A 17,814-nucleotide genomic window follows, 5' to 3' on the forward strand; every position below is an offset into this window, starting at 1 on the left:
ATTTGTATTAACATAGACACCACGTACACATCGACGAGCTTGCACCTTCATTGTCTGCAATCTTTATATCCTCTAGAGCCTCTGCACGAGGTGTGCTCTCTAAAGCAGTAGGTGAAGGCTCGTTATTTATGATGCCAGGACTGTTTCTCGGCAAAAATAGAGAACTTCCATTTTGCGCCGAAGTTTCTTCCATTACAGGCGAACCAGCAGGTGCTGGAGCATTATCTTGAGCGGTTTGACCCGATTGTCGTCTTCCTGAGAACCAGTTAGTCCAAATTGGCTGACGAGGAGTCTCATCAGTCGCTTGGTATGGATGTGCAAAATCAAGAGGAGCGTTAGGATCGCTTTGGCCATCCAGTGGTCTGAAACGGGCTAATCGATCCAGCATGTATTCAGAGAATGGGTCCATGAATAAACCAGAAGGTAGCTCGGGACGCTCAACTTGCTCTGTAGGCTCAGGAGGGTCGTGCCGACCATGGTCAATTTCGAAGTTTGGTGTTACAGAATTTGAGACTTCTGAGCCGTATTGGTCTTCCACAATTGCACTCGAGCCGTAAATAGGGAACTCGTCTAGACTATGCACATGGCTGAGCTTGCCTGTGGATCTAATTTTCGTTAAATTTGCTGGAAGAGAGAACCTTTGCGGCTGAATCTCTCTACGAGATTTGAAATCAGGTAGGGTTTTCACTCGAAGCGGTGGGGAAGGTGCAAAGGAGAATGCGCCAGAGTTGCACTGCTCTTGGTATGCCTTTATGTGATCGAAGCCGCCTCTTTCAGGCAGAAAAGGGAAAACAGTGTTCTCAACGTGTTCCTTTGGCCGATCGCCTGGCAGCTCGTTTCGATCATCCACTGGTGAACTCTCCAGCATGGTGCTTATAATCAGATATCGCCTTTGTGGCCTTGTACCCAAAGACTACAGCCGTTTTGCAACCATTCTTAGACCCGTACACCACGGAGTTGGACAGGTACGGTCATTGTCGACCAGCATTAAGAATATCGAAGGTAGCTAGCAAGACAAAGGACATAATGGCATTCTAGACTGTGCTGGGAATGTTTAATAAGCTTGCATTCACACAATTCAACAACTTTTTGCTATTCCCTTTGAACACACCTCTTGCCCGCATAATTGATTCTTCAGGGTTGTGTTCAAGCAACGCCAACTTAAGCAACAGCAATTGCAAAAGCAATTGCATCGAATCCCTAGCCTTTCACATCACCGTCGTGGTTGTACTACAGACATGTAAATCATACCGTAGGCATGTATTGCTATGTACGGACATCTCGATGAAATCAAAGTTTTTCAACTAAGGTTCCATTTGAGCGTCAGACTAGGCTGTCCAATTACTTGGATCTAGCTCTAACCTTCCGTCTCTTTCTCTTAAGTCTTCTAACTCTCTTCTTTCTCCACTTATCTCTCATAGTGAATAAATGGTCTGGAGGAAAAAAGAGAAATGTGTGTAGGGCCGGTCGCGCTATATATGAGTCTGGCGACCAGTGACCGTCGTGCAATACTCACCGAATATGAGTGTCCTTAATGTGAGCGTAGCCCTTCTGTGACTGCTTTTTTTCAGCACGCACGTGACCAAAATCACGAGCTCACAAAGGATCATTGTACACTCTCTTCAGATAACTGTTTCTCTAGACGAGCCAGTTCTTGATTCAATGCTTTGTGAAGATCGTCACGGAGCTGCTCAAGCCCACTATGATCCACGATTCTATCAACGGTGTCGTGGGTCAAAAGGACCTGTTCATTTTCACTGCTATCCTCAGCTTTGACCTTGGCAAATGTAGCGTCAGCCAAATATGGAACGTCAAGTTTTGGGCAAGCTTGAAATGACAAATGCGTAGTGTCAGCAGGCGTGGGATCCAATGACTGATCACCTTCCGTCTCCAACAAGTAGCCCATGTTCTTCACGCCCATCAATGCCTTGATGTGACAATACAACCGATAAGCCAAGTAAAACCCCGGAACGTTGGGCATGACAGGAATAATTGCAAGGGGTAATGAAATCGGGACGCCAATGGCACACCAAATTGCCCACTTGCGATGGTAACTGCTGTAAAGATCTCGGCATTGGTGCATCTGGGTGAGGATGGCCAGTGCCTCCTGGAACCTAGGATGATAGACTGGGATTGGTTTCAATTGATCGACAGAAATGTTCTTCTCGTTCATATCTCCTGTAACCAATGTTTTTGGCAACTCTTTAAGGTGCTCCTCATTGATTTCTCGCACCATGACCTTCTTTGCTGGAAATGACTGAAGGCAACTTTCATCATACGGGATCGTATTGAGAAGCTTGTTAGCCAACACAACCACTTTTTTGTTGATGTTAACATTCGAGGCCCTAAGCTTGTCCCATCCCTTACGAGCCAACCCAGTGATCTTGGCCTCTGCTCGTACGTAAAGGGGAACTTTCTGACTGCTATCTAGGAATGTCAGCTTATGGTTGCAAAATATGTAAGAGCGATGCGTAGTGATGGGGATCGAAACAATATAAAGGGATTCCGGGTCGAAGATAGGTTTTGGGGTCTCACTAGACTCAACTGCGGAATCCAGTTTTTGATCAGAAGCCATATACCTGATCTGCCCATCAAGTGGGTACCATGGAGATATCGAGGAGTGGCCTCCAGATGCCCCGTTCTTCCCGAGTTGTTTGCAGGGTTTCACAAGTGACGTGAACCTTCTCACGTGAACATCATAGCTGAATAGAAGTGGAGATGCAGCCTTCTTGATCCCGGAAACAAGCATCAAGATGGTTGCTGAAGGGGCAAATGGCTATCGAACATTAGCAAGGCGATGTGGGGAAGTGTGCAGGAGGTTGCAACTTTACCTCGGGCAGTTTGGGAGGGTCTGATGGAGAGTTTGTAGCTAGAGTCAATTGGAAGGAGAGAATTGGAGACGAGAAGACTTTGTAGATTGAATAGAAAGTAGTGAACTATCTCAAGGGGATTCTTTCAAGAATTACAGGTTTATTAGCCACAACAGTCATATGCCAGAGAAGACGCACAAGGCTGCCAACGGTTAACCGAGCCAATTGTGGTCGAGAAACTAAAGATCCGATTTCACAACTCCAGTCACACATATTTAACAGGTAACAGAGACTGTAAGAATTATTTTCGAAGTTGCAGATTCCGAAGTGCCGCGTAGCCTCGCATCGTTATCACTGTTGCCCAATGCGGTACTGTAAGTAAACAAGCTCAAAAGCAGACCACCAAGGCAAACAGCATTCGAAACTCAGTTCATTTATCCAATCTTATTAGGTAGAAGATCAATTACAGAGCCTTCCATTCGATATCACACAAGCCAAACGCCTTGCACTGGACTTGCTGACTAGGGTCCAAATAGTCGACCTGCATTGAGAAGTCGATTTGCTACATACCTCAGTGCAGAATTGCAATCATTTCGCTGCCTCACCCAGAACACAAAAGCAGGTCTTTCAGGTTCAACATATCCTTCCAATGTCTTCGGAGCGTCATTCGAATGCGAAGGCAGACCAAAACGGGAATTTCTATCCCTTGGATCCCGTTGCAGATACGCCTCTTCTGTTCTACTCACAAACGGCCGCTTTAGTACCAACTTACGTCTTGGACAGACTAGCGCAAGCACACCACAGAGAGCAGAACAACACGAATGTCAACAACGGTCAAGCCGACATCTCACATACTCTTAGAGTCCAGCATCAGAACAAATGGGACGACGAAGAGCAATATCAACTGTTTGCTAACGACCCGTTTGTGAGGTCAATTGGCGGCAATTGGAGCAATTTCATCAAAACCGTCAGGATGCCCGAGGTGTACCCGCCTGACCGTATGGACGAGGTTTCCACCCTAGCCGATAGAGCCGACTTCAATGAGCCCTGGGGTGGAGACGAAAGACTTCGGCTTGCTCTCATGGGCGCATCCTCCAATGACTCCATTACAGACATAGAGAAATCACCAGGCCTCTTTGGCAAGATGTTCCACAAGAATACGCAGAAACCAGACGAAAAGGTTCGACATAGGTCACAGGCTGGCTACTGGATGTCGGATGAGAAACGAGCAATACTTGTGCCCACGTTGAAGAGGATCTTCATCAACAACCCATTGGTCCCACTTCTCTTGCGTATCCTCATCCTAATCTTCTGTGTCACCTCCTTGGCCCTCGCTTGTACCATCTACGTCAACTCAAATAAAAAGTACGAGAACTTTGAGATTCCACAGCAGGCTGGTACAATCATGGCAATTGTGGTGAACTGCTTTGCTGTGGTGTACGTTGTCTACATTGCATACGACGAGTACTCAGGTAAACCAATGGGATTGCGTAATCCACTGGGCAAGATGAAGCTTATCATGTTGGACTTGTTCTTCATCATCTTCTCGTCTGCCAATCTCTCGTTAGCATTCAACTCGATCACAGACCGAGAGTGGGTTTGCCATGACTCAAATTCAGATGTCCTCAAAGAAATGGGCATCTTCTATCCTCCGGTTTCGTCGCTATGTCGTAGACAAAAGGCGCTCACGTCGTTCTTGATACTAGCGCTCTTTATGTGGGTGCTCACCTTCACGATATCTATCATTCGTGTGGTAGAGAGGGTTACTGTCGGTGAATCGAGAACAGAATAGAATAATAAAATTGTATCGGGTTTAGCATCAAAATATAAAATTCAGTAAAAAGTCGTGGTTGTATTTCAGTAGGACTCAGTTGCCTTACACCACCTCCTGCATCCTCCACCTACCACAATCGCAACATGTCTATCTCAGATTCACCAAGATTCTTCTTCTCTCTACTTCCTACAATACTCACCCAACATGTCGTCACCGCAAACTTTACCAATAGCAGGTGACTTGGATGCAACGTGGAATTTCATTGAGCCTGGTCTTGAGTTTATCCTCGGTGCCCAGGGGACCAGGGCGTCACATCCAGGATGTATATGAACTGCTACACAGCAGTGTACAACTACTGTGCCAACAAGTCTCGAAACCTGAATGTGTCTGTTTTCAGTAAATCTGGTAAAGACAAGACCACTTATTCTTTGACAGGCGCAGAGATTTACAACAAGCTACAAGACTACCTAATCAACTTCATCATCACTTTACAGAAGGAGCCACACGAGCTGTTTTTGGAGTTTTACGTGAGGAAATGGAAGCGTTTTACGATCGGAGCTGGCTACATGAATAATGTGTTTGATTACATGAACAGATATTGGGTCCAGAAGGAGCGCTCCGATGGCAGGAGAGATATCTTCGATGTCAATACGTTGGCATTGCTCCAATGGAAGTACCACATGTTCAACAACAACGCCGACAAGATAATGCACGAAGTACTTGACTTGATAGAGAGGCAGAGGAATAATGAGATCGTTGATACAAATGTTATATCTGTGGCTGTCAGATCGATGGTTGATTTGGGCATCGACACCAATGATTTGAAGAAGACAAACATGTTGGTGTACACAAAGCACTTCGAGATGGATTTCATGTCCAGAACGGCGGACTATTATCGTAAGGAAAGCGAGAACTTCCTTTCACTGCATAACGTCGTCGACTATATGATGAAGTGCGAGAGCAGGTTGTCCGAAGAAATCTCCAGATCAAACAACTACTTAGAAGAGCGCAGTAAAAGGCAATTGCTTGAGGTGTTACACGTGGTGTTGATCAGGGATCACGCCAACGAGATGTACGACCAGTTTTTGAAATTGCTTGAACAAAACGAGATCGACCATATACTGCGGATGTACAAGTTGTTATCCAAGGTGCCCAGTACTTTGCAGCCTTTGGCAGACAGCTTGGAGAGTCATATCAAGGTCGAAGCTGCAAAAGCAATCGAAGAGCTCAAGTCTTCGGCTGAGCCCACAGGCGCTCCACAACCAGAGGAGAGAACAAAGAGATCTTCACAAGGTCTTATTTCTCCAAAGGTTTACATCCACACGTTGATTCTGGTCTACATGAAATTCAACGATGTGGTTTTTAATGCATTTAAGAAGGATCCGCTTTTCATTAAAGCTCTTGACTCGGCATGTCGTCACTTCGTTAATATCAATGTCATCGCCACACCCAACCCAAAGAGTGCAAGCAAGACGCCCGAGTTGTTGGCCAAGTATGCAGACAGCTTTTTGAAGGCAACCTCTAAGGAGGCAGATGTCGCCAACATGACCGCGGACAACTTGGCTCTCATGTTGAGGTACATTGATAACAAGGATGTCTTCGAAAATAACTACCGCCGTTTACTTGCAAAGAGATTGATCAACGGTAACACCAAATCAGATGAACTAGAAGAGGGCATGTTGCAAAGATTACAAGAGGGCAACTCGATGGAATTCACCTCCAAGATTAGCAAGATGTTCCAAGACATGAAGTCGCTGGAGGACTTGAAGATGAAGATAAGAGATATCCTTGGAGATCGTGCCGTGGTGAATGACTTTACGCCATTGATTTTAGCCCAAAGCATGTGGCCCTTCCATCATATTGAGGACTACAAGCTTAAGGTCGCACCCGAATTAGAGGACACGATCAAATCTGTTGAAGAGGAGTACACAAGCAAGCATAACGGTAGAGAATTGCAGTGGCTTTGGAATCACGGCAAGAGTGAGATTAAAGCGAACTTGTCAAGAAAGGGCAAGCCACCCTTCATTTTCACTGTCACGAATGTGCAATTAATGATCATCCTAGCTTTCAACAAGAACACCACATACTCCTACGCCGAGCTTCATGAGATTGTGGGAGTGGCAAAGCATGTCTTCGAGGCACACTTGACACCACTCGTCAAGTTCAAGTTGCTTGAGCAGCTGCCCAATACACCACTGGAGTTCAGCTCGCCTACTACAACATTCACCATTGTCAACGAATACAAATCTAAGAAGTTGAAAGTCAACTTTGTTAGCACGATCAAGAGCGAGCAGAAGCAGGAAGATGACGACACTAACAAGGAGATTGACGAGTCGAGAAAGAACTACCTTACCGCTAGCATTGTGAGAATCATGAAGGCAAGGAAGACCATGAAGCACAACGAGTTGGTGAACGAGGTGTTGCTTCAAGCACAGTCTCGATTCAAAGCAAAGCTCATTGATCTCAAGAGAGCCATTGAATACTTGTTGGAGAAGGAATACATAGCACGGTGCGACGGTGACTCTTATGAGTACCTCGCCTAGATATAATGCACGTAATGTCTAAATAATGAGATGCGCACCTATGCTGTAGTACAACATAATGTCAACTCACTTGGTCAAGAACGGCGGACTGGGAAATGTACTATATAATGAAGCCGTTGTATTCTCGGGCCATGAAGGAGCTGTTCTCTCAGCCCAGTTCAGTCCCTTTGGTGACAATATAGCCTCTGGAGGCATGGATCGAGACATCTTGCTCTGGAAACTTCCCATAGATCCTGAAGAAGAGCTACCGAATTATGGTATTTTACATGGCCATAAGGGGGCTATAACGTCTTTAAGATGGACACTGGAGTATGGATTATTTTCTGGCTCCTCAGACACGACAGTGGCATTCTGGGACGCTGAAACTGGAACCAAGAAGCGAGTAGGCAAGAGCCACTCTGCGATCGTGAATGATTGTGCTTATACTAGTCAATTGGGGTTCTCTGTGGGTGATGATGGGGATGCAATTGTTTGGGATGAGAGGGAGAAGAACGAAGTGCACAAGTTTCAGCTGGAATACCCTTTAATGGCTTGCGAGGCATCTCGGGACACTATCTATGTGAGTGGAATTGACTCCTACATCAGAGCATACGATTTGAAAACGAGAAAACTCGCTTGGAAGACTCAAGCATTCATGGCTCCCACGACATCTTTGGCACTCAGTCATGACGGCAACATGCTTGCAGCCAGATCGATGGATGGTGAGATTAGGCTAGTCAGCACGAAGAGTCTCATGACAGAAGGAATAAGCAGGGTTGGAAAAGCTTACGACGGAAGCGTTGGTGGGCCGCAAAAAAATCTTGTTAGAGTTGCATTTTCAGCGGATGATAGTCTACTAGGCCTGGGATCAGAGGACCCCACGTCTGTGGTTTGGGGGAGCGCTTCTCGGCGAATGGTCCACAAGCTCAATGATCACGGGAAGGCAGTGTTGGATGTGAACTTCCACCCAACCGAGAAAATTATGTTGACAGCTTCTGCGGACTCTACTTTGGTATTGCGAGAGCTCTAATCTATTGTCTGAACTGTACCCTTCTTCGCTTGGAATTGGCAAGTTTAGGCTCTGGGCGAACACGTTTCGGCTGCGGATCTATACTAAGAAGCTCTTTGTTTGACTGTGCTTTAGTGGGCTTCTGCTGCTTCATACTGTTGAGCTTATCTAGGTTATCTTGAGTAAAGAGCCTCATGGTCCAATTGTGATGAGTAATGCCGTTGCGGTTGGAAATTGACATGATGTGTGATTTGAGAGAGACTTCATCTGGTTCATCATCAAAACGAAGTCTAGTGTGCTCATCATGAGCAGGAATAGAGAATGGAGCGTGCTCCATCTCATGAGTCTTGGTCAGCAAGAAGTCATGTTTCAAGATAAATTTCTGCATGTCTTTGTCATCTATCATTTCACGGCTCGAACTTTCACTATCAACTTGCGCCCTGCGCTTATAGATTTCCTCCTCTAGGGTGCCACGCAAAACAAGAGTTTCGACAAAAACCTCTTGAGTTTGCCCAATTCTGTGAGCACGCTTTATTGCTTGGGCCTCCTTGGACCTGTGCCACACTGGGGATATAAAATACACTCGTGTCGCCGAGATCACGGTCAAACCATGTGCTGCAAGGCGAAGATCCATGATTAATACAATACCGCCATCGAGATTAGCATCATGGCGATCAAAGTCTGTGAGATTGTTCGAGCGTTGACTGGCCCCAATGAATGTAGCATATAAGATATACTTTACCCCGATTATATCGAGAAACTCAGATAGGTAGTATGCGGAGTCCTCATACTCGAAGAACACAATGGATTTGAGTCCAGACCTCTGGTTTTCCACTAGTCGTGTTGCGAGATAGGAAAGCTTTGATGATGCCGTTCCAGCGATTGAAGCTTCTTTAATATTGCAAACTCTTTCAGAATACCCATTGGCCGTTAGCAGCGACCTCACATCTCGAGCTCTTGCAACATTTTGTTTACTTCTCAATACTTCAGCTTCCGAATCGATGTTGGTATCAATCAAGTTTGAATGCGAAATAGCTTCAGCTTCTGAAGAGCTGGTGTGACGTTTGCGAGATTTATCCTCTTTCTGCTCAGCTTCCAACCAATAGCGTTCCCAAAACGGTCCGGATATCGCTCGCAATCTCGTTTCGACCCTCTCCTTATCTGTCATGTCTAGAAATCTATTTTTGTAGTAAAAGTTTTGCAAGGCTGCTAGGTGTGGTGCACCAAAAAGTGAAGTTGACTCCCCTATAGTCATACCGAAGTGATTTACAAATTGCGAAGGGACACCCTCAACGTAGTAAAGCATTTCGTGTAGAGCAGCGGCAGTTCGCCATCTTTGATTGTGCAAGGCTTCCAATGAGGCCTCCATAGATTTCTCGAGAAGCTCCCTATCAAAGGTGGAGTGATAATGGTCACCAGCTTCTGTCTTCTTTTTGAGACAGTGGTCGGCAATTTTGCATAAAGTTTCCACATCTTGCTGTTTGAAACCAGTCCAGTAAAAGGTCGCTAACTGGAGATTGTTCACTAGCTTTCTTAGCTGTTGGTGATTGGAAGCTTCAAACATATAATCAGAACCCTCACGTTCAGAAGACACGGCGTTGACGGCGAGAACGGCAGTGAATAGATTGATGGCAAGCTTATTTTGATAAGATGGATCTATGAAGACAGCTTCGTGATGAAGCTGAGGCAATTTCAAATCCTTTTCCACATCCGAAAGTCCATGACGGACCAAAAGCACGTTTAAAAGATTTCTTAAACTGCTTTCAGTGCTGAACTTTGCAGCCGTCAAATTGCGAACAAGAATGGAGCCCCAAAGCCGAGGTTGGCTGTAATAAGGCTCGATCTTGAAGAAGCTCGAAACAAGATTGCCCACACGAGCTAAATCGTCTTTGACACTGAAACTGCTTTTCACAGTATATTTTCTCTTTTTGCTTGGACTCGCTGTTACGGGCTCCTCTTCATTCATGTGGAGATTCGTAAGTCCCGACGTGGGTGTTCCGGTAACTGCCCAAACCCTTTCACACAGTAAAGCCTTACAATCGGAGCTGAGACTTGTTGTTCGCAGACCCATGGTGTGCCCTTCGTCAATGATAAGTCGCTTCCAGTGGATCTTTCTCAATATGCTTTCCTCTGGTCGGCTCCATTTCTGAAACAGCGGGATTGTCATCACCACAAGATCATATTGAATTAGCTCCTGTGGCGATGAGGGGAGATTATTTGTGTATGATGAGCTCTCTGTCTTCATATGCTCCTGAAAGCGATCAGAAACAAAAAGAGACTTGAGAAAGTTTGGCAGAAGATGCTTGACCATTTCGCTGTGCCACTGGTGAAAGAGATTCTCTGGCACTATGACCAAGGTTGTGCTACAGAGATATAACACACGAAATCGATCTTCCATAACAATGGCATGCCGTGCTCGGAGGCCAAGCTGGTTCTGGGCGATATGAAGGGGTAGCTTGAAGAAACCAGGACGATATGTGAGCTTTTCCACGACTGAATCCGGGAGATCATCCTTGAAGAATTTCCATGGAAGCGAATTCTGAGATATTGAGTCCCGGCAAATCTCCCAAAGCGACTTCATCCCATGAGAAAGATCAATAGGCCGTTCATTGACGGTGCCGTCCAAGCCTTGATCGTCATGAAGAATTGCATCTTCGGGGATAGTCGAGAATTGGTGCTTCGTTAAACATATCAATGAAAGGCAAATGAGTGTTTTTCCGAGACCCATATTTTCTGCTAATATACCACCCCTAGGGAGAAGGAAGGTGTCAGGTAACTTGTGGAAGTCCATATCGAAGATGTCAACGAAGTATGTATCTCCACGGGGAGAAACCACTTTCCGATAATTGGGAACAACTTCCCTCTGTCGTAGCAGCTCCTTCTCGTACATCTTGCACACTGAATTGAGCTGGAAGGGGTACAACGTGGATGCCACTCCCCTGATGGGAAACTGATTTCTGTAGTAGCAATTGACAAGACCCTTTATTATTTCATCGGAAGAAGGAATTTCGTTCGGAGGAACAAACTTATCATCTTTATAGCTTGAGAGGTCAGGCGGCGTGATTTCATCGTACACCCTCTTGACCACTGTCTCCAATAAAGGTTGCAGCTCTAGAGAAGGTGTACTGCAGAATTGACTTTCCAACCACCTTTGGATGTGAAAGGACTCGTGCTGACTTACAGGCTTGGTGCTTCTGCCGGTCAATGGCACAATGGCCCATCTATGCTGCAGTTGACCATACCATGATTCGGCAGTGAAGTCCACCACCTCACGCAAAACCAGCCAATTCAGTCTATAGATTCTTTTCGAACGAGTGTCCAGGGCGAGTCTGTTTCTCCACAGCTTGACAAAGCGGGCTCCTTCGATATCGTTGGGTACACAGTATAACCTGACTCTATAGACGGCAGGGGTAATGCAATGTGAGACTTTGGCCAACCCATCAAGCTCAGGCATGCTGGCTCTTTTATAGGTGGCCACAAAGAATCTGTGCCGTAGAAGCAGACTGAGAGCACGGATATGAGTGCTTGCCAGATTGCCAACGCAGGTTTCCAAGAACCAGGGATCCACCCATTTCCACCTCGACTGGCCAGTGGCCACTCCCTCGTAGCCATAGTGTAGACCGTCTAGTCCAGTAACTAGTAGCGTTCCAACCGCTAGTAGGCCATCCAAGTCACCACAGATTCGACACACCTGTTGGATTTCCAGGACCATCACAGAACAGTAGTGCACCAGGCATGCAGATGTGAGATGCGACAGATGAGATAAGAGAGGACCCTGTCAGTGTTCAGTAGCACCGACGGGGGATGACTACAATGGAAGTGGGGATTACTAGATATTCGATATTGATTTTCAAAAAGAGAAAAGTGAAGAGCTTTTTTTTTACAAAGTGAAACTCGTCACATTTGTGCTAGGTTGCCCATTTGAGTGTAGTTTTTCCGGCACCGAAGCGTACCGGCTAATACAGAGCCTCCGAAAACCTTAATATCGCAACCGACGAAATCGAGACCCTAGCATTTTGAGTCTTCGTTGAATTCCATTCTTTGGATCGTCATGTCTCTCTAGTCACTGATTAACTTTAGATCTCGCCGCCAACGACAAAATCGAATTCGAAAAAAAAAAAAAAAAAAAAAAAAAAAAAAAAAAAAAACGTTAACAGGTTCAACGACTTGTACTAGTTGGCCACAATAAGGAAAGCGCCAGTGAAAGAAATGCATTACTCGCACTGGCTGCAGCCATACGGCCATGGGGCTTCTACACAGCCATGACGAAAACTGTCAAATGGCTCATTTCGCCCAAAAGCGCATTAAAAGCGCCGTGACTCACAGGAATATATGAGGAGAAAAATAGCAGGCGATCTTTGCCACCATAACCCGAGCTGTCACTGCGCTGTAGAGCCTGCGGACAAAGAGCCACACTGAAGCGAGGCAGATAACGCATCGGGATAACCGCAGAAAGCGACAGCCTCAGTGGCTCAATTATAGGGCCCTTTGCAGAATCCGAATTCGGCCATTGGTTATAATTCGTCATTTGGCTTTTTCCGGCCCTACGAGCGGGATGTTGTCGTGAATGGTCCTTAAAGGCTATCAGTGTAGGCGAAATGTACTTTTTTTTTTTTTTTTTTCACGCCGCGCCGCTTATCTTCTCTGGGTGCCGCTTATATAACCACCAATTCTTCACACTCATATACCCGTTACATCTTTTTTTTTTTTTCCGCTGATTCCCCAATTCATGTCTCAGCAGCCGATATTGGCTCATTTCAACGATGAAGTGACGTTGGTCCGGCCTAGCTGTTCCTTCGGGGACGCTATCCGCCAGCCTCTTTACAATCCACACAAAAGTGCCCCAACCCATGTTTCCTAGCTTCAGCGCTTTTAATCACCCAGGGCTTGTTGGCCGTGGCAATCGCTTTCCAGACCCTTTTGCTTTTGGTCGGAAACCACTACGGTCCATACAAAATCAAGTATTCCTTCGGCAACCCATTCCTGGTGAAAAGTGTGGGTGTGGCCCACTTCTGGAAACTCCAACTGGCTCTCCTACAGGGCGTGGTGATTCTTGCTTTCGCCTACTTGAGCTCTGGAGATTCTGCCAACCTGGTGATCACTCAGTCTGCTGTCGCGCTGGCTGCTCTTCCACTCCTATTGGTGTTACCACTTCATTTCCTTGAATCCACACGGTCTGTCGTGGGTCACGGCACCTTGTTGGTGTTTTGGCTTGTTTCCACAGCGTGGTGGACTTTGATCAATGTCAATGATTGGTTTTCATCACACAAATTATTCGTTCCTTCCCATGGAAAGGACCTCATCGCCGCGGTTCACACGGGAGAGGTTTTCTTGCTACTTAACTCTGCCTCGATCTTCGTGCTTGAAAATGCATACTACAAGCCTTCCAAGGAATTGATCGAGTACTTTGATTTGAATGGCTGGGAGCCTTCAACTGTGAGAAACATGGTGCAATTGTTGACCTTCACTTGGGTCAACCCTATGCTCAGAAAGGTCTACCACACCAATACCATCGAAGTGGAAGAGGTGCCTAGTGCGGAGGTTGAATTGCAGAGTGAGGTCACTACCGAGACTTTCCGTCGTCTCTGGCCCAAGAGGTCACCAGAGCTACCTGGTGGAGAGACAGGAGGGTCAGAAATACCAAGGAACCAACCGAAGACCAGAAGAGATTGAAGCCGCTTTTGATTCTTGTGATTTTGAAAATGTTTTGGTTCACTGCCGTTCAAGGGTTGACTTTCCAAGTTTTGGAAGTCATTTCGAATACTTCTGTGCCTTTCTTCCTTCAAGCATTCATAAAATACTTTACCAATTTTGTTGTTGCCAGGGAATCTCAAACAGAAACTCCTCCATTGATTACAGGTTTCGTTTTATCCTTTTTCATTTACGGTGCTTCAGTTGTTCGTTACTTCTCATTTAACCAACTATTCATGTCGTTCTTTCGTATCAGTTTCGGTGTCCAGTCCGCTCTTACAACCATGTCCTACGACAAAGCATTGAAGTTGTCTCCAGATGCTCGGAGAGAAAAAAATACCGGTGAGATTGTTAACCATGTGGCCGTTGATGTCGGAGTCATTGCCAGATGTCTCGAAGTTGTCACCGACGCTGTGGTGATTCCATTTAGGTTGGCTTTGTGCTTGGGAGCTTTATACAAGCTTTTGGGAAATTCAACCTGGGCAGGTCTCGCTGTTGCTCTTGTCATGGTGCCACTTTCTTCGATGGTAAGTGTTGCTATTTTTGCATTGTTCAAGATCCAAATGGAATGCAAAGATGAGAGAACCAGACTCACCTCAGAAATTCTCAACTCCATCAAGTCCATTAAGTTGTACTCCTGGGAGAAACCAATGTTGAAGCGTTTAGACGAAGTCAGAAACAACAAAGAATTGAAGAATGCTAAACAGACAGGTATTTGGAATGCTGGTGCAACCTTTGTTTGGGAGTGCATTCCTTTCTTGATTTCTTGTGGTGTTTATGGAGTATTCGGCTTCTTCAGTAAGTCACCACTTACCCCTGCTATCATATTCCCAGCTCTTTCCTTGTTTGATCAACTTTCAGATCCTATCATGATGATCCCTGGTATTTTCTCCCTGATTGCAGAGGCCAAGGTTTCTTTGGACAGATTGCAAGAATATTTCAGCATGGATGAGATGGAAGAAGGAATAATCACCCGTATTCTGAAACCTCTCAAGAAGGGCGAAGAAAGTGTACGCATATCCAACTCATCCTTTGTTTGGTCTCAAAAGGACGCTGAAAAAGCCGAAGATGCGCGGACCTATGCTTTGAAGAACATAAACTTCAAGGCCAGAAAGGGAGAATTAACATGCATCGTTGGTAGAGTGGGATCCGGAAAGACAACACTTCTTAAATCAGTTGTCGGCGAGATTCCTGTGGTACACAATGATGATGCAAGTATCACTGTCAATGGCAATATTGCTTATTGTGCTCAGAATGCTTGGATTTTGAACTCCTCCGTCAGGGAGAATATCATCTTCGGCAAACGATTCGACAGAGAATTTTACGATAAGACGGTCGAAGCATGTCAATTGAAGCATGACTTTGAGGTCTTGCCTCATGGAGATGCCACACTTGTTGGTGAGAAGGGAATTTCGCTCTCAGGTGGCCAAAAAGCTCGTTTGTCGTTGGCTAGGGCTGTTTACTCAAGAGCCGACATCTACTTGTTGGACGACGTTTTGTCCGCAGTTGATGCTCATGTTGGTAAAAGAATAACGGAAGCCGTTCTTTCGTCGAGCGGCATGTTAGCCTCAAAAACAATTATCCTTGCCACCAACTCCGTGAAGATTTTGAAACAGGCTCAAGAGATCTACAACCTCAGCAAAGGTGAAATTACTGAGGTTGGCTCTTATGAATCATTGATCGAGAAGCAGTCGGATGTTGCCAAGCTTATCGCTGAATTCTCTGATCACCATGATGCACTGGCAGAGGACACTGCTCGCGAGACGTCGAGTGAATCAGAAGTAGAGGAGCTTCCGCAGCCATATGAGCCGACAGCCTTAAGAGAGGCTGAAGATTTTGGTGAAGATGCTCCCGTGCCATTGGTGAGAGTTTCAAGTCAACAAACCATTGGAAGGGCCTCTGTGGTTTCTTTCGACCATAAGTATCAGTTTGAAGAGGAATTCGGTAAGTCACAAAAGGAGGATGAAAACAACGAAAGAACCACCAAGGGTAAAGTGAAGCTTGATGTGTATATCGAGTATATCAAGGCGTGCAGATACCCATCATTATCGCTTGGTCTTTCTTATCAGTGGTTATTGCTGCAACAGAGATTTACGGAAGAGTGATCTTGAAGGAATGGTCCGAGAAAAACTATAAGGAGGGGCACAATGTGAAGCCAGCTCTTTACTTGACTCTTTATGCATTGACAGGTGTTTTGGGTGGTATCATTAACTTTGCCAACAGTTACATCATTTGGACTTTCAGTGCAATTCATTGCTCCAAATACTTTCATGATCGCATGGCCAACAGTGTCTTGAGAGCTCCGATGTCTTTCTTCGATACTACTCCAATGGGCAGAATCTTGAATCGTTTCTCGGATGACATCTCCGTCCTTGACAACCAAATGCTTTGGATTTCTATCACGCTTTTCAACAGTATCATGGAAACGTTGATTAGAGTGGGAATTGTGGTCTACAACTTGCCTATCATGATCATTATCATCCCTATTCTTATGGTCATCTTCATCCAGTTCAGGAACTGGTACATTCCAACATCTAGAGAACTTAAGAGGCTCCGTTCCTCCTTGAGATCTCCAGTCTTCTCTCATTTGCAAGAATCTATAAACGGCGCGGAAACTTTGAGAGCTTACAACGAGAACGATAGATTCATCCATGCCAACAAGAAGAAGGTCGACAATGTTATCAAAGTGGACTTTGTCTCGCAGAATGTGAATCGTTGGTTGTCCATGAGACTTCAGTCAATCGCAGCTTTGGTTGTGTTGGCAGCTAGTTTGCTGACACTTCTGTCCTTGGTGTCTAAGAAACCATTTTCCCCAGGTATGATTGGTTTCCTCATGACCTATGTCTTCTCTTCCACAATGTTCCTTAACGCCATCATCAGAACTTGGTCAGAAGTCGAAATCAGGTTGGTCTCAATTGAGCGACTTATCGAGTACGGAAACTTGCCCTCTGAGGGCCCTGAAGTTATTGAGGACAAGAGACCAGAGGAAAGTTGGCCTAGTAACGGTATTGTCAGATTCAATGACTACAGCACGAGCTACAGACCAGGCCTCCCTCCAGTTTTGAAGAATATCAATCTTGAAATTAGACCATCCGAGAAAATTGGAATTGTTGGTCGTACTGGAGCTGGTAAAAGTTCCTTGACATTGGCATTGTTCAGGATTATTGAGGCTAATGAAGGTAATATTGAGATCGATAACCTCAACACCAGCCTTATTGGTCTCCATGATTTGAGGAGTCAGCTCAATATTATTCCCCAAGATGCCCACGCCTTTGAAGGTACTGTCAGACAAAACTTAGACCCGTTCGACCAGTATACAGACGAAGAACTTTGGAAGGTGCTCGACTTGGCACACTTGAAGGCTCACGTTGAATCTATGAAGACTGAGCCAAAGGAGAATGATAAGAAGGACAAGAAAGGATGTGCAAATGAAGAGCCCGAAGAACCACAGGTGGGTCTCAAAGCCAGTGTGTTAGAAGGAGGTTCTAACCTTTCCTCTGGTCAAAAGCAGTTGTTGTGTCTTGCAAGAGCACTTTTGAAAACATCGAAAGTGTTGGTTCTTGACGAGGCAACAGCGGCTGTGGACGTGCAAACTGACAAGATCATCCAGGAAACCATCAGATCTGAATTCAAGGACAAGACAATTTTCACCATTGCTCACAGGTTGGACACCATCATGGACAGTGACAGAATTCTTGTTCTAGACAAGGGCCAGATCAAGGAGTTCGACACACCCAAGAACCTTCTTCAAGACGAGACAAGTGAGTTTTATTCTTTGTGCAAAGAGGGCGGTTATCTTCTGAAGATCTCCGAAATTCAATCTAGTTAGATGCTCGATCTCGGATCACTTAGCGAGTGCAATGGAGTCGACGACAACTCCACTCTCGTTTCGTTAAGACCACCAAGTTACTCGTGACAAACAGATTCAATTATTTTAATTATTAGAAAATATAATAGAAGTTACCATAATCGTAGAAGAGTAGGTCACTAGCCACCTTGTGGGTTTGC

General features: G+C 45.5%; 7 protein-coding genes across 7 annotated transcripts; 4 read left to right on the forward strand and 3 right to left on the reverse strand. All coding sequences in view use genetic code 12, as the record gives it.

Moving 5' to 3' along the window:
* Window positions 1-7: 7 nt before the first annotated feature.
* On the reverse strand, window positions 8-868 carry CXQ87_000330 (uncharacterized protein; the record flags this gene model as incomplete). The annotated part of the gene is made up of 1 exon (XM_025478911.1): window positions 8-868. The coding sequence occupies one exon, from the start codon at window positions 866-868 to the stop codon at window positions 8-10; it is 861 nt and encodes a 286-aa protein (XP_025338384.1).
* Window positions 869-1,606: 738 nt separating this feature from the next.
* On the reverse strand, window positions 1,607-2,575 carry CXQ87_000331 (uncharacterized protein; the record flags this gene model as incomplete). Its single annotated transcript, XM_025478912.1, has 1 exon — window positions 1,607-2,575. One exon carries the CDS (start codon window positions 2,573-2,575, stop codon window positions 1,607-1,609), a length of 969 nt encoding a protein of 322 aa, XP_025338385.1.
* An 884-nt stretch (window positions 2,576-3,459) lies between these two features.
* On the forward strand, window positions 3,460-4,602 carry CXQ87_000332 (uncharacterized protein; the record flags this gene model as incomplete). The annotated part of the gene is made up of 1 exon (XM_025478913.1): window positions 3,460-4,602. The coding sequence occupies one exon, from the start codon at window positions 3,460-3,462 to the stop codon at window positions 4,600-4,602; it is 1,143 nt and encodes a 380-aa protein (XP_025338386.1).
* Window positions 4,603-4,904: 302 nt separating this feature from the next.
* On the forward strand, window positions 4,905-7,127 carry CDC53 (cullin; the record flags this gene model as incomplete). Its single annotated transcript, XM_025478914.1, has 1 exon — window positions 4,905-7,127. The coding sequence occupies one exon, from the start codon at window positions 4,905-4,907 to the stop codon at window positions 7,125-7,127; it is 2,223 nt and encodes a 740-aa protein (XP_025338387.1).
* Window positions 7,128-7,185: 58 nt separating this feature from the next.
* Window positions 7,186-8,136, forward strand: CXQ87_000334 (WD40 repeat domain-containing protein; the record flags this gene model as incomplete). The annotated part of the gene is made up of 1 exon (XM_025478915.1): window positions 7,186-8,136. The coding sequence occupies one exon, from the start codon at window positions 7,186-7,188 to the stop codon at window positions 8,134-8,136; it is 951 nt and encodes a 316-aa protein (XP_025338388.1).
* A 44-nt stretch (window positions 8,137-8,180) lies between these two features.
* CXQ87_000335 (uncharacterized protein) lies at window positions 8,181-11,827 on the reverse strand (the record flags this gene model as incomplete). The annotated part of the gene is made up of 3 exons (XM_025478916.1): window positions 8,181-8,214; window positions 8,241-8,949; window positions 9,403-11,827. 3 exons carry the CDS (start codon window positions 11,825-11,827, stop codon window positions 8,181-8,183), a joined length of 3,168 nt encoding a protein of 1,055 aa, XP_025338389.1.
* Window positions 11,828-12,844: 1,017 nt separating this feature from the next.
* On the forward strand, window positions 12,845-17,635 carry MLT1 (Mlt1p; the record flags this gene model as incomplete). The annotated part of the gene is made up of 4 exons (XM_025478917.1): window positions 12,845-12,953; window positions 12,977-13,712; window positions 13,736-15,812; window positions 15,842-17,635. The coding sequence occupies 4 exons, from the start codon at window positions 12,845-12,847 to the stop codon at window positions 17,633-17,635; spliced, it is 4,716 nt and encodes a 1,571-aa protein (XP_025338390.1).
* Window positions 17,636-17,814: the final 179 nt, after the last annotated feature.

The sequence above is a fragment of the Candidozyma duobushaemuli genome, assembly GCF_002926085.2.
Source record: "Candidozyma duobushaemuli strain B09383 chromosome Unknown A_B09383, whole genome shotgun sequence".
Taxonomy (NCBI): domain Eukaryota; kingdom Fungi; phylum Ascomycota; class Pichiomycetes; order Serinales; family Metschnikowiaceae; genus Candidozyma; species Candidozyma duobushaemuli.